This window comes from Hyperolius riggenbachi, chromosome 4, assembly GCF_040937935.1.
Source record: "Hyperolius riggenbachi isolate aHypRig1 chromosome 4, aHypRig1.pri, whole genome shotgun sequence".
Classification (NCBI taxonomy): Eukaryota; Metazoa; Chordata; class Amphibia; order Anura; family Hyperoliidae; genus Hyperolius; species Hyperolius riggenbachi.
Window position 1 is genome coordinate 476,020,823 of NC_090649.1, and position 15,726 is coordinate 476,036,548.

A 15,726-nucleotide genomic window follows, 5' to 3' on the forward strand; every position below is an offset into this window, starting at 1 on the left:
GAGAGGCTTCCCACTACTGAGGCAAGTATCTATCTTTAGTTCCTGGAACACGCCTTGTATGGTCGCCCAACAAGTCAGCCATTTATTTGCAAAGAAGCAGCGGCTCAGAAGCGTGGCTGGATATTGTGCTGGTTAAGGGCGCTGCCTCTGACGTAGGAGACCTGGGTTCAAATTTCGGCTCTTCCTGTTCAGTACGCCAACAACTATTCAGTAAGGAGTTCTTGGGCGAGACTCCCTAACCTCCATACTCAGTGTGCTCTCTAGCGGCTGCCTTGCAAGCGCTTTGAGTCCTGCAGAAGAAAAGCGCTATACAAATTATGGAATTATTATGATTATTAAAATTTGCTATTTTCAGAAAAATTGATTACAAAAGGTCTATATTACAAGGTACAGGTCCTCTTTGTTTTTCAGCCCAGTACAGGACAATAAATATAAAAAAGTTATTAGCATGGATGCGCGGGTCAGTCTTTGCTCTCCCATGTAGCAATAAGCGTCTGATGTACAATCATTCATCCACCTTGATCCTCCGCTTAGATCGGACGGGGTATAAGCGCCTCTCCGGTTGTGAAGTTTTGCGTTTTCTGAGGCTCTGGGCAGCCCGGGCAGTTTCCCGGGCCCCGCTCTCATTTGGGGTGGTGTTCAGCACTTTTGGAATACTCTTTGAAATGTCCTCCAACAGGACACGGCTCGAGAAAATGTCTCTCCGCATCTGCGATTCCTCCACGACGGGCTGGAGACTGAGAACCTGAGAAAATCCCTCCGCCTTCTCCAGCAGGACTGGCAAAGCCTGGTAAATACAGCGGGGGAAAAAAAAAAAAAAACACGTTACTTTCATACATACAGATTTATGAACATTTCACAGCAAAATTAAAATTTTCTTGTAACATACAGTTACAAAAAAAAGTTACCCCTCTTCTCCAAACTTTATTGCCCATATAGTGATCCTACTTGCCTTTGTCCCGAACAAATGTCACCCGTGTAAAAATAATAATCCCCAAACTTCCACTCTGCTGGCAGCTCTATACTTTATAAAAGTCACGTGATCCAGAGACCTGTGAGCAAAGGTAATCTCTGGAACGGCAGCATAAAATATTTACATGTGCGAGTATTCACCTCAGTGCTCTAACCTTTGTGAACTGATATTTATTGAGATATATACCTCACTAGTTGGTCATTTCAGTTTTCCATGTGGTAACAGCCTAAAGGTGGCCCTACAAACTACACATTTTTTTTAAATATCTGTTCAATTCAAGAATAGCAATCAATTTTTCTGACTGATTGTAACAATTCAAAAATCTGACAATTTTTCCCCAATCATGAATACAATAATTGAAAGTTCAGAAAAAAAATTTGATTGGAACTGTACATCAAGTAATTGACAATCTATCACACACCATACAATTCTTGATAAAGTTGGTTTGAAATTTCCGACATGTTTAATGTATAAATACATCAGAGGGCAATAAAATAGCTTGGCGGATGAGCTTTTTGTCCCTAGGCCTTCTCTAAGGACTAGAGGACACAATCTGCGCATGGAGGAAAAACGTTTTAGCCATTTATTTAGGAAAGGGTTCTTTACAGTAAGAGTGATTAAGATGTGAAATGCATTGCCACAGGAAGTCGTTATGGCAAACTCTATACCTGCATTTAAAGGGGGCTTAGATGCTTTCCTTGCGTTGAAAGACATCCATGGCTACAATTACTAGGTAATGCCTAATGATGTTGATCCAGGGATTTTATCTGATTGCCATCTGGAGTCGGGAAGGAATTTTTCCCTTTTGGGGCTAATTGGACCATGCCTTGTAAGGGTTTTTTCGCCTTCCTCTGGATCAACAGGGGTATGTGGGGGACGGGCTGGTGTTGTACTTTGTACTGGTTGAACTCGATGGACGTATGTCTTTTTTCAACCAAAATAACTATGTAACTATGTAATCTCCCAAAAAAAACAGAACAGGACATTCGATCAGATTTATATTTTTTGGGACAACCGATCGAAGTTATAGAATTGGTGAAAAATTTGATTTTTTAATTGTATGGTGTGTGGCCACCTCTAGGCCCGGGCCACACTGGAACTAAATAACAGACTAAGCGGATCCTAACGGAACACATCCAATGTTAACCTATGGAACTGTTCACAGTGGTCAGTTCTGCACGATCCGCTGGACGGACCACAAGTTTGGGTCTGCAGTGATTTTTCCGGATCGACAGATGCGTCGCATTGACCGCGTGCTAATGGAGCGTTGGAGATGGAAAACTGATGCCATTAAAAACTGATCCATTCCACGGATGAGTTTTCCATCTGTGCTAGTGTAGCCCAGGCCTCAGTGAATTGACATTTCACAAACTGTTCAATAAAATCTGTTGTCTTCTGCTTTACTGCACGCTTTGTGAATTGAATCCTCGGTCTCTGAACAATATGTAATCAAGTTACACTATTGCACCATCTAGTGGCTGCAATGTGAATTAAGCTTTATGATAGTCCCCTGCAAATTTTATTTTTCTGCAGCTTTCAAGTGAACCAGAGACGAAGCACCCTCATGTATTTTACCACATAGATCAGTGGGAACATTAGAGAAAACACCTACCCTGCTCTCCATTTTCAGGCGATTTCCCAGCGATTGCGTTTCAATGCTATAGAAGCGCTAAATGCGATCGCAGGGGAAAAAAAAAACAAACAAAAAAAACGCTGCAGTGTCGTGGTTTTTCCGCAGAAAAATTACTCCCGCACGCAAGGTTTTGCACTTTTAAGTGTGAATGGGGCCTAAAGGTTATTCTGCTGTTGCTTATCTTTTAGAGCAGAGAGGAAGTTGTGAGTTCAGGTCCACTTAAAACAATACCAGTTGCCTGGCTATCCTGCTGATCCTCTGCCTGTAATACTTTTAGCCATAGCCCCTGAACCAGCATGCAGCAGATCAGGTGTTAGGGCCAAATCACACAAGAGCTTTTTAAACACTAGAGATTTTAAAAGCTCCTGCTAATGCAATGCTATGTGGGATTTTATAAATTCACATCGCTCCAGTGTGAACACACACATAGGATAACATCAGCAAGAGCTTTTAAAATCACAAAGAGCTTAGAAAAGATCTTGTAGTGTGAACAAGCCCTTACTGACATTATTGTCGGATCTGATAAGATTAGCTGCATGCTTGTTTGTGGTGTTATTCAGACACTACTGCAGCCAAATAGATCAGCAGGGCTGCCGGGCAACTGGTATTGTTGAAAATGAAATAAAAATGTCAGCCTCCATATACTTCTCACTTCAGTTGTCCTTTAAACCGTGCGGCTAGGTATCTACTGTGCGGTGGAAGGGGTGGGGAGATATTTTTACAGTTTCTAGAGATTTTACTGTAATCAGTTTTTTTACCTTTTTGGTTTCATGGATCTGCTGAGTAATGACGGCAGTTCTGGAGCTGATCTCCTTCATGCGGAGTTCTGTGGAGTCATGGAAGCAGAGTAAATACATGACATGTATAGTTACAGACCACAGTTCCTAAACAGAACATAGCAAATCCCTGTCTGATCATCACAAAACCTCTCGTCACTTCTCACCCTCATCTATAAAAACTCTTTAAAGGGAAGATCCGCACTGCTTAAAAAAAAAAAAAAAAAACTGCACTCACCTGGGGCTTCTTCCAGCTCCTGGCAGTCAATTGGTGCCCTCGGTGCAGCTCCTCTCCCTCCGGACGTCCAGCGGTGAAGAAGCCGACCTCGCCAGGTCGGCTTCCGGGTCGGCGTCATGTGCGCTCCACGGCGCGCGTCACGTGGTGTACGTGACGTCATCGGGTCTCTGCTGCGCAAGCACAGTAGTGCTGCGCCTGCGCAGTAGAGACCCAATGACATCCCTACACCACGTTGACCCCCCGCCGTGGAGCGAACGGAAGCCAACCTGGCGAGGTCGGCTTCTTCACCGCTGGACGCCAGGAGGGAGAGGAGCCGCACCGAGGGCACCAATCGACTGCCAGGAGCTGGAAGAAGCCCCAGGTGAGTGCAGTTTGTTAAGGCGGCCATACATCAGGAGACTTGGCAGCCAATGGACCATCTGATTCTATAACGATTATTGAATCGGATGAAAATCGGTGCTGCCATGAGCTTGCCCAATCGACGACGTGACCAATTTCATGCTGAAACAAGCCGCATGTTTCAGTCGGACGTGCTGCGAGATGTAGGGCCGACTTGCTCGATCGGGTGCGCGCCGTTAAAGTTGTGCGATATCAGGAACAACGACGGAAAACCAGCGCTGTCCCCGCTACTGTAAAATGCACCCCCCCCCCCCCCCGATGTAGTATACTTTACCTGTTTATGTCTGCCGCCGGCATGCACCCCATGTGGTTGCCGGCATAACATGAGCGAATGGGACGCGTGTACGAAGACAGAGCCAGCGGCGGACATGGACAGGTGAAGTATACTACATCGGGGTTGGGGGAAAGACACGGGACGGGACATTTTATATGGGAGGGGGGGGGGGGGGGATTTCACCTAACCTTAATGACATAACTACAATATTGTTTTACTTTCTTGCATTATTTTCAGCACTATTTTGTTTGTGGTCTTAAAAGGAAGGTCCAGGCTCAAAAAAAAAAAAAAAAAAAAAACAGAAAAAAAACCAAAAAACAAACAAACATCCTAATAACCAGATCAGACCAAATCACGTGACCCCCTCCATGGAACGCACGAGAAGCCGACCAGGCAGGGCTGGAGGAAAGGGCCACCAGGGGCTGGAGGAAGGCCGAGGTAAAAGTGGATTTTGTTTTGTTTGAAAAACTTTTTTTTTTTTTAAAGCCAGATACTTACCTAGGGAGAGGGAAGGCTCTGATTACTATAGAGCCTCCCCTCTTCTCTCCCGCAGCAGTGTGACTAAATCAGTCAAATGCTGCTCTCTCTGCAGCTGAAGGGAGGCTTCAGAAGTCTTCAGGAGCCCAAGTGCTCCCGAAGATGGGCCGCTCCATACTGCACATGCGCAAGCACCCTCCTGCCTTCGGGAGAACTCGGCTCCCGAAGCCCCTGCAGCGGGGGTTTTAAACAGAGGAGCTGCCACCGCAACGAGGGCACCAGGAGAAGAGAGGAGAGGCGCATTAGGACCCAGAGCCTTCCCTCTCCTTAGGTAGGTATCTGCTTTTTTTTTTTTTTTTTTTTTTAATACTCCCATTAGCTTTAAAAAGCTTTTATATAAACAAGATGAAACAAAGATAAAGGGAGATAATACTTTAGTAAACATTTTCTGAATCAGTTTTATTTTTTGTACTTTACACCAATAAAGTTGACAAGCCACGTAAAAAAAAAAAAAAAAAAAAAATATGTGAATGAATTCCACAGTGTGGACGGAAGATGACTGGTCTGCCGTGGATTGTTATCAGTGGCTCAGATGCCCGTGTCCTGCCTCTCATGGGCACAAGTTCCGTTTGGCGATACCTGTAATGTGATGCGGCACAGCTACCGCCATGCATAACTGCCTCCATTGTACAATGACAGAAATAAATCATGTGTTGCCCGTAGGGAGAGACGTATCACTTCGGATGTGGCTCACAAGCTCAATAGCCCAATAAATACAGAAAGTGTCCCTGTCACTCACCCAGTGCTGGATCAAGCGAGACTTTTTCTGGATTCACAACTGGCTTGTATTGGTTCTGCAAGAGAACAAAACACACACAATGCATCAACACCAAGGTAAGAGGGACATGGAGAGCAGGCTGACTTAATTATTTCCTGTTAAGCAATGCCATTTGCCTGGCTGTCCTGATCCTCTGCCTCTAAAAGTTTTAGCCATAGCCCCTGAACAAGCATGCAGCAGATCAGCTGTTTCTGACATTGTCAGATCTGACAAGATTAGCTGCATTCTTGTTTCAAGTGCTATTCAGACACTACTGCAGCAAAATAGATCAGCAGGGCTGCCAGGCAACTGGTATTGTTTAAGAGGAAATACATATGGCAGCTTCCATGGGTCTCGCATCTCAGGTTCTGTTTAATGTGCAGTTTTCAGGCCAAAAGTGAATTTGTTTGGCCAAATTCCAAACCGGAGCTATTTCCATCTCACTGACCATCTGTACTGAGCATTAGGGACCATTCAAAAAAAGGCTGTGCAAAAAAAAAAAAAAAAAAAAAAAAAAAAAAAATCTGGCTGGGAAAATTCTGCATTCTGCATTTCAGACTTTTGTATGCTAGTTCATAAAAAATGTCACAAGTGCGGTAAAAGTTTCGTGAATTATCGAAGCCCATTGACAAAAACCTGTTAGTAACAGCAGAAGAGAGTTACAAGCTGTTCCGTGCAGACATCACTTTATATGTACATGTTTTGTTATACTGCCTCCGATTGCCCTGAATCTGTCTATTAGTCTCTATTAACATTTTATTTAATTGCCACAGCTTAGAAGAACTTCCAAGAAACTTTACACAGGCCATGCTTAGGTTATTTTCCCCACTAGCTCCTACACCTCTTCAAACAGGAACCCAAGAGGTTAAACAGACATTCACATTTTGTTTCGATCTTGCTCTGCTGCTGCCTGGGGGGTTTTAGGGCCCGTTTCCACTTGTTGCCACACGCGTCAGTGAGGCGCGCGGCGGCACTTCCGGGTGTGCGGGGTCGCAGTCGAATCCCAGAAGACGTGCCATGCATGGCTATGGGATTCCCAGCCTCCCACGCGAAATGTGTGGCCAGTGTCGGCTGAAGTCGCTAGGGTAAGCGATTCGGTCGGCGGCGCCAGTTTCCAAAGGCAGAGTTTCCCCGCGCGATTTGCCTGCGGGGAAACTCTGCGGATTCGGAATGGTTTCCGCTCCAGTGGAAATGGGCCCTGAAAGCTTGTCCTGCCGGCGAAGGCTGCAGGTCCTATCAGATTCCAACATTCAGACTTGCAGGAGAGCAGGGGCTGTTTCTATTGGCTCCCTGCTCCTGCTTGTGAGTCACGGCTCCTCCACAGACTCTGCACTCTTTTCACCACTTCAAAGTAGACGGTATTGCTTTGTGGCTTTACCGCTTGTTGTCTGCTTTATGAACGGACATGTGTGCACTAATAGGTAATTTATCTCACTGCTCAGTAATTTCACCTTTTCATGCGGTAACTGCTTTTATGAATTGACATTTTGCTAAGTGCTTGGTAAGGTCAGCTGTTTTCTCCACAACAATGTTACACCCCATACAGCAGAGACATGGACTCCAGCAGCAGAGAGGGCGAGGTGATCTGTTCCCTCGGCACACATACCAGTATTTCCCGCTCCGTTTTCAATGCTTTTACAAAGTGGCCCAGGATCTTCCGAGGATATCGCTTCCTCTTCAGCGCCGTGTCAACCATGGCATCGTCCAGCTGGTCTTCTAGTATCTTTATATCAGGTTCTGTTGGCAGAAAAACATAAATAAGGTTCTATACAAGATACGTAACATTTATAACGCGCTTTTCTCCTGGCAGACTCATGGTGCTCCATTGGCAACCAGGATAACTACGAGCCTTGCCCAAAGACTCCATACTGTTTTACGTACTGGCTTGAGCTGGGATTCAAACCCTGGTCAAAGGCTCTAATCCTGACAAGACAAATAACATTTATATTGCGCTTTTCTCCTGGCAGACTCAAAGCGCTAGAGCTGCAACCACTAGGGCGCGCTCTATAGGCTGTAGCAGTGTTAGGGAGACTTGCCTTTGGCCTCCTACTGAATAGGTGCTGGCTTACTGAACAGGCAGAGCAGAGATTCAATCCCTGGTCTCCTGTGCCAGAGGCAGAGTCCTTAAAGAGACACTGAAGCGAAAAAAAATATATGATATAATGAATTGGATGTGTACTATGAATAATTACTAGAAGATTAGCAGCAAAGAAAATATTCTCATATTTTTATTTTCAGGTATATAGTGTTTTTTCTAACATTGCATCATTAACTAATATGTGCAGATTACACAACACTTAGCATTCAAAATGATTCTTTCAGCGCAGTCTGTGAACTAATGACCTCTCCTCTGCCAGAGGAAAAGTAAATAGTTAACTAACAGTTGAGATAATAAAAGTCAGAAAACAGCCCTCTCCATGACTTTGAAAGTCCTAGAGATAATGGCTTTTTTGTATAGAGATAACAACTGGAGTTTCTTAACTCTTCCTGTACTGGAAGCAATTAGACTGATGTGTCTGATCTTAATGTTTTATTTCTTAGCTGTACTACACATACAAATCATAATATCATAGTTTTTTTTTCGCTTCAGTGTCTCTTTAACCAGTACACTATCCAGCCACTGCTGGATCGTGTGTGTGTGTGTACACACATATACATACATACATACATCTGGGGTTTCCTCTATCCCCCCCCAGGCTGATTGCTCCCCTGCTGCCCTCTTCTGACTCCCTGTTCACCCGCAATTGGCCCAGGAAAATCCTCCAGTCGGCGCAGTCTGCCCAGGTGCTCTCCCTTGTCTCGCTCCCATTGCCAGGAGCGTAGTGCTGGGCAGCAGAATGCTCCTGGCCACATGAACGCAGCAGGAAAGTGGGTCAGGCCGCGCATGTGCAGTTGGCCCCGGACTGGAGGACATTCCAGGGCCAATTGCGGGCGAACAGGGAGTCAGACGAGGATGGCGTGAGAGTGATCAGGCCGGGGGAAGCCCCAGGTATCTATATATTTTCGTTTGCGGCCCCATCTCAGGTTCCCTTTAATCAGTACACTATCCAGCTGCCCTTCTAGGTGTACACAGCCTGACTTATCAATTCAGGTGCAAAGAAAACTGATGCAAATGTGGAGCAGCTGCTCAAATCAACCAATTAGAATTCTTATAGAGGAACTCCAGTGAAAATAATGGAATAAAAAAGTGGACCATTTTTACAATTATGTATAAATGATTTAGTCAGTGCTTGCCCATTGTAAAATATTTCCTCTCCCCGAGGAGACATTTTTACTGCTGGCAGGTGATGTCAGTAGAAGAAGTTGCTGCTTGCTTTTTTGGCAGTTGGAAACAGCTGTTATTTCCCACAATGCAACAAGGCTCCCACAGTGTGATATCAGAACCATGGTCCTGACATCACACTGTGGGAGGGGTTTTACCACAATATCAGCCATACAGAGCCCTCTGATGATCCGTTTGAGAAAAGGAAAAGATTTCTCATGGGAAAGGGGGTATCGGCTACTGATTGGGATGAAGTTAAATTCTTGGATACAGTTTCTCTTTAAGCCAGCCATACATGGTTGGTTGAAAAAAAATGTAATTAAAAAAAAAACATTTGATTACATATTTTGGTTGCTCACTGGAATCACTGATAGCATTGTTAGCTGATCAATGATAACTGATCAATATCAGCAACAAAAAAACTTCCAGATTGGGATACATTTATTTAAAAACAAAACAAACAAACAAAAAAAAAAAACCCTTTGCTTGGTGACCAGTTTGTGTAGCCCTTTTTAGGGTGACATCAGAACACAGAGGGATTACCGAATTGGTCAGAGAATGAGCAGTTAGGCACCGGTGAGACCTATGCTTCCTCTGCAAGCTGTTGCATGATTATTACATGTAAATCCCTGCATATTGAGCACTGTGCATTTTGATCTAGCTTAGGCACCGTTCTGTGCTCGCTCGCTGAAGCACTGAAAAGAAAAATGACTCCCAATTATTGCCTGAATTAGAGGAGTCAATCAGATAATGCTTACCCCAGTACTACTTACCCGGGGCGTCCCCCAGCCCCTGGCAGCTGCTATGTCCCTCGGTGCAGCGCCACTCTCCGCTGCTGCCTCCCTGTCCCCGATTGCGCACAGAACAACCTCCAGGTCATCCTCTACTGTGCCTGCGTCAATCACCTCCACATGGCCCGGGGTGTACTGCGCAGTACGCTCTGGACCCCGTGGAGGTTATGGACAGCGGCGGTCGCGCAGTAGAGGACACCTGGCGAGGCACCGTTGGGGACTGGAAGCCAGCGGCGTAGAGTGGAGCTGCAGCGAGGGACATAGCGGCTGCCAGGGTCTGAAGGAAACCTCCGTTAAGTAGTACTGGGGGTAGCATTGATTGATGACTCCTTTAAGGGACTATACTATACTTTATGTGGTGGCGTATAACATATTGTAATATAAAACACAAATTTGCCCGACTCCTTTATTATGAAGGGATTCTATTGTATATGCTGACAATAGAAGAGGAGTTGTGAAATAACTAAGGCAGTCCCCATGTATTCTTACCAGAATCTTTATCCGGTGCATCGTGCCATGGCAGCCCTTTAATGGTGACATTCTCTTGAAAGGCTGATTCAAAGTCCTGGAAAAGCAAACAAAGTGTAAAAACAAAACACAGGCAAAACAACACTGGGAATGTGTCCACTTACTGCAAAAACATGGTCAACTTTGGAAAATCATAAACATTATGCATTTAAAGAGAACCAGAGATGCCCCCTTGTTGCTCTGCTTTCCTGCTATTTATCCTCCAAGCAGCAAAGCAGAGCCACAAGGGGGCAGGCTTGGGCTTGAAACGACATCACAGAAGACTGACTCAATGACTGAATGCTCAGTCGGGGATTCTTATCAGAGCTGATAACAGGCAGATTTAGCAGTGAAGAATGAAACAAAAAGCAGGGTAGGTGTTTACTGTCATGTTCACATTGATATATATGGTAAAATACATGAGGGTGCTTCGTCTCTGGTTCACTTTAAATAGCAGTGACCTCTTCTGCAGCACTTTACAGCTCATACGTTGATTCCAGTGATACCTTAATGACTAACAGTACACAGTTAATTACAGGCTTTCAAAACCTTACGGTATCATACAGACCTGGATCAGAAACATACAAATGTGAATGTAACATACAGAGACTTAAAGAGAAAACGTAACCAGGGATTGAACTTCATCCCAATCAGTAGCTGATATCCCCTTTCCCATGAGAAATCTATTCCTTTTCCTACTACAAAAGATGCATCATCTATTTCCACAGACATCACCTGCCAGCAGTAAAGATGTCGCCGCCAGTGAGAAATGTCAGAATGTGTAGAAAGTAGAGAAAATATTTTACAATGAGCAAACACTGACCGAATCATTTATAAAGCATGATTGTAAAAATTAGGCACTTTTTCATTATAATTTTCACTGGAGTTCCTCTTTAACCTCCTTGGCGGTAACCTCGTGTGTGACACAGGGTAAGCCGCCGGAGGGTGCCGCTCAGGCCCTGCTGGGCCGATTTACATAATTTTTTCTTTGCTACACGCAGCTAGCACTTTGCTAGCTGCGTGTGCATAACGATCGCCGCCGCTACCCGCCCCCCCTCCCCCAGACCCCTTACGCTGCCTGGCCAATCAGTGGCAGGCAGCGCTGAGGGGTGGATCGGAACACCCGCTGATGTCACGACGACGATGACTTTATCGCGATGGGCGCCATGGCGACGGGGAAGCCTGCGGCGATCGGAGGGGTGGGAGGGATGGCAAAGGGAGGGGGGGAAGCATGTAGCTAGCGCTAGGCTAGCTACATGCTTTATAAAAAAAAAAAAAAAAAAAAAAAAAAAAGTGCTGCGCTGCCCCCCTGGTGGATTTATTGTACCACCAAGGAGGTTAAAGGAGAAACCGAGGCGGTTTTTCTAAAAAATAGGACAACAGAACAATGACATGCTTCTGTGTCCTTCTGCTGCCGCTGCCAGCGAGATCCTGTGCCTAAGTGTACTGGTGCTTTTCACTTCCGGGGAGCATATACATGTACATCAAACGTGGTATATGCAATCTAAGGACAACTGAAGTGAGAAGACTATGGATAGCTGCCATATTTTAACAATCCCAGTTGCCTGGCAGCCCTGCTGATCTCTTTGGCTGCAGTAGTGACTGAATAACACCAGAAACAAGCATGCAGCTAATCGTCAGATTTAACAAGAACGTCAGAAGCACCTGATCTGCTGCATGCTTGTTCAGGGGCTATGGCTAAAAGTTTTAGAGGCAGCCAGAGGGTCAGCACGATAGCCAGGCAACTTGGTACCTCCCGGGGATCCCAACGTCGGCCAGCATTCTTCTTCCTCTCCTCCGGGGCTCTGCTTCCTCCTGGTGAGATTGTCGGCTGTCATCATGACGACAGCCGGCAATCTCACTTTAGAGTTGCAGCGCCACCCGGAGGATGGAGGCATAACTGCAGCGCTGGAGCCAGGGAGGTGAGTGATTGCTGGGGCTGCTGCAGATCTCCCTGGCAGCATGATTTTTTTCCAGGTTTTAGGGTCTGAAAGGGTGCAAAAAAAATTGCACCGGTTTTAGACCCTAAAATCCGGAAAGAATCATAACGCCAATGCAAAATCCCATATCTCATTGCAGGGACGTAGCCACGCTGTTTTTTTAAAGGGGAAAACCTTTGGAGGGGACGTGGTTAAAAGGAAATAAATATAGCACCCTCTATATCCCTCTTACTTCAGTTGTCCTTTAAGCGGCACAAAATGCCCGGTTAGAGTTCTACACATTGAGGAAACTAATCAAACAGTACAGAAGAGCATAAATATGCACCGCTACACAGCGAAACACAAAAGGAAGGACAACCCACTAGGAGAACATTTTAACAAACGCGCCCACAGCACATGGAACCTGAAAATTACCATTCTAAGGGGAATTCGGGGGGTGGGGTTAGGGGAAGCGAACATTTGAAAACAACATTTCTGAAAATGTTTGAAACTCTAAACAAAGGCTTGAACAGAAAACCTGGGCTATGAGAATGTATGAAACGTAACGCCATTTAGCCGGTGTCCTTGCAGGCTTACACAGACAGACTGCCTGACATTTTAACACTAAAGGTCTGTTCACACGCCGGACTGCAGGAAACGACGGGTCCGTCGTCACCTCCCGCTGGGCGGGCATTCCAGCGACAGTCCAGCGTGTGTACAGTCTGTCTGCAGACTGATACGGCTGTTTCTGAGCGATCAGCCAGGCGGATCGCTCAGAACCAGCCGTATCAGTCTGCCGACAGACTGTACACACGCCGTACTGTCTGCTGAAAACACGCCCAGCAGGAGGTGACGACGGGGACGGACCCGTCGTTTCCTGCAGTCCGGCGTGTGTTCGGACCTTAATGCTAAGTACACACAATGTTATTTCCTGTCCGATCAATGGGAATCAGATTATTTCCATCATGTTCTGATTCTGATTATTTCCGTCATGTTCGATCTGCTCCTTTTCAAAGTTATCACAGGAAAATCGATCCCATTATCGACCAGGAGCAGTATGGACATGTACAAACCATGCAATGTAAGACTGAGCCTAAAGAATGATATCAAACTCTGTATGTTACATTTACTGTTGTATAGTTCTGACCCAGCTCTGTGTAAGGCTGGAAGAAAAAAAAAAAGTAACATTTCAAAAGCTTGCAATTAACTAGGTACAGTTAGTTATTAACCTGCCTGGCGTTCTATTAAGATCGCCAGGGAGGCTGCGGGAGGGTTTTTTTTTCAATAAAAAAAAAACTATTTCATGCAGCCAACTGAAAGTTGGCTGCATGAAAGCCCACTAGAAGGCGCTCCGGAGGCGTTCTTCCGATCGCCTCCGGCGGCCAGAAGTAACACGGAAGGCCGCAATGAGCGGCCTTCCGTGTTTCGCTTACCTCGTCGCCATGGCGACGAGCGGAGTGACGTCATGGACGTCACTCGACGTCCTGACGTCAGCCGCCTCCGATCCAGCCCTTAGCGCTGGCCGGAACTTTTTGTTCCGGCTACGCTGGGCTCAGGCGGCTGGGGGGACCCTCTTTCGCCGCTGCATGCGGCGGATCGCCGCACTGCAGCGGCGATCAGGCAGCACACGCGGCTGGCAAAGTGCCGGCTGCGTGTGCTGCTTTTTATTTGAGCCAAATCAGCCCAGCAGGGCCTGAGCAGCAGGCTCCGGCGGTACTGGACGAGCTGAGCTCGTCCAGACCGCCCAGCAGGTTAAAGGTATTGCCCGAATAATTTTTTGTTGGTGTGATGACTGCATTTCTGCTCCACAACTAACATTGGACTATTCTTCACTTGCAGTACTTTACAGAGTACATAGTCATGTCACTGAGTGTCCTCAGAGGAAATCACAGGGTAATCCTACCATAGTCATAGTCTAATGTCCTACCATATTATTATTATTATGTATTTATATAGCACTGACATCATCTGCAGCACTTTACAGAGTACAAAGTCATGTCACAGACTGTCCTCAGAGGGGCACACAATCTACTGTCTTTACCCAAGACATAGCCAAATATAGCTGCCAGTCTAAAGCCCCATCTACACAATACGATTCTTTATACGATTCGATTACGATTCTATTTATGATCCGATGAAATCCGACATGTCCGATCGGGTTTCGATTCAATTCGATTTGCCATTGTTTTGCAATGGCAAATCGAATTGAATCAAATCCTGATCAGACATGTCGGATTTCATCGGATCGTAAATAGAATCGTAATCGATTCAAATATGAAATATTTGTTATGACAAAAATGTTTCTCACCCTGACAAAGTTACTGTGAAACTGCTGCTTCTGCTCTCCACTGAGATATGACTGAGAATCTACAAGTCCTTTGCAGATTCCGGTGCACATTGACAACACCTCCTCCAGGAGCTGCTTAGATGTGCAATGCACCTTATAGTCTCTGGACGCAGCAGTGCTTGTATTGGGCAAAATGGCACCTGGCGGGTTCTCAACACTAGAGCCTTTTGACTTCTGTACACTGGAGGTCACCAATTTGCAAGTCTTTTTTCCATCACTCATCCTACTAGGTTCAGCTTTCTTATCCATTACTCCACTCCCGCTAGCAGGTAAAGGTTGGTTGCTTCCTCCCAATCCACTGGAACAGCCTGCCACTTCACTGTCCACCACTCTGCTGAGCCCTGAGGGTCCAGCTACATTACTAGACCTCCTTTCAGAGGCTGGGGATGATTCAGCTGGATTGTTATCTGTTTTTCCCGTTACATCACTTTCTCCTTCAGGTTGTTTACGATTTGGCGATATGGATACCACATTTTCCCTTTCCTTCAAAACTGTGGAGGCCTCAACCTCTTTAGAACGTCTTCCTCTGGTTACAATGGAGGAACCAGTTTCTCTTTTACTAGCAGATTGAACTTTTTCACAAGATCTAATTCTGGTCATTCTTGGAGATACAGCAACCTCATGACTTCTTCTTTTAGTTGTAGTAGAGAACTCTGCATCAGAATCCACTGGCACATCTCCTCCAGAGTCCATAGGCACATCTTCTCCAGAGTCTACAGGCAACTTTTCACCAGAGCCCACAGTCACTCCTCTGTCAGAGTCTACAGTCACACCACCTCCTGAGTCTACAGGCAACCCCTTACCACCAGAATTCCTAGACAATTTCCCACCACCAGAATTCCTAGACATTGTCCCACCAGAGTTCCTAGGCAGCTTCCCACCAGAGTCCACGGGCACATCGGCTCCAGAGTCCTGGGTCACTTTTCCACCAGAGTTCCTAGACCTTTTCCCAACTGAGTCCTCAGTCTTTTTTCCACCAGAGTTCCTAGGCAGCTTCCCACCAGAGTCCATAGGCACATCTGCTCCAGAGTCCTGGGTCACTTTTCCACCAGAGTTTCTAGTCAACCTTCCACCAGACTTCCCAGACATTTTCCCTCCAGAGTCCTCAGTCACTCTCCCAGCAGGGGTCCCTGCATTGGGCTCGGCGGGGTGTGCGGCGATTCTTGCGGCTGGGACAGGAAACTCATCCTTCCCCGACAGCCGGAGACTTCTCCGCATCGGCTTGTCAATATTTACCGCCATTCTCCAAATAAACGAAAAAAACCTCTCACACCGGAAGTCCAGTTTGCAAATCCTCCCGTCAGGGAACTTGT

The 15,726-nt window shown here is 46.0% G+C and overlaps 1 protein-coding gene across 1 annotated transcript; it reads right to left on the reverse strand.

The window, feature by feature from the left end:
* Nucleotides 1-380: 380 nt before the first annotated feature.
* On the reverse strand, nucleotides 381-15,672 carry NSL1 (NSL1 component of MIS12 kinetochore complex). The gene is made up of 6 exons (XM_068232941.1): nucleotides 14,375-15,672; nucleotides 10,130-10,205; nucleotides 7,194-7,324; nucleotides 5,570-5,624; nucleotides 3,365-3,432; nucleotides 381-787 (listed from the first exon to the last, which is right to left on the reverse strand). Exons 1-6 carry the CDS (start codon nucleotides 15,653-15,655, stop codon nucleotides 506-508), a joined length of 1,893 nt encoding a protein of 630 aa, XP_068089042.1. The 5' UTR covers nucleotides 15,656-15,672; the 3' UTR covers nucleotides 381-505.
* Nucleotides 15,673-15,726: the final 54 nt, after the last annotated feature.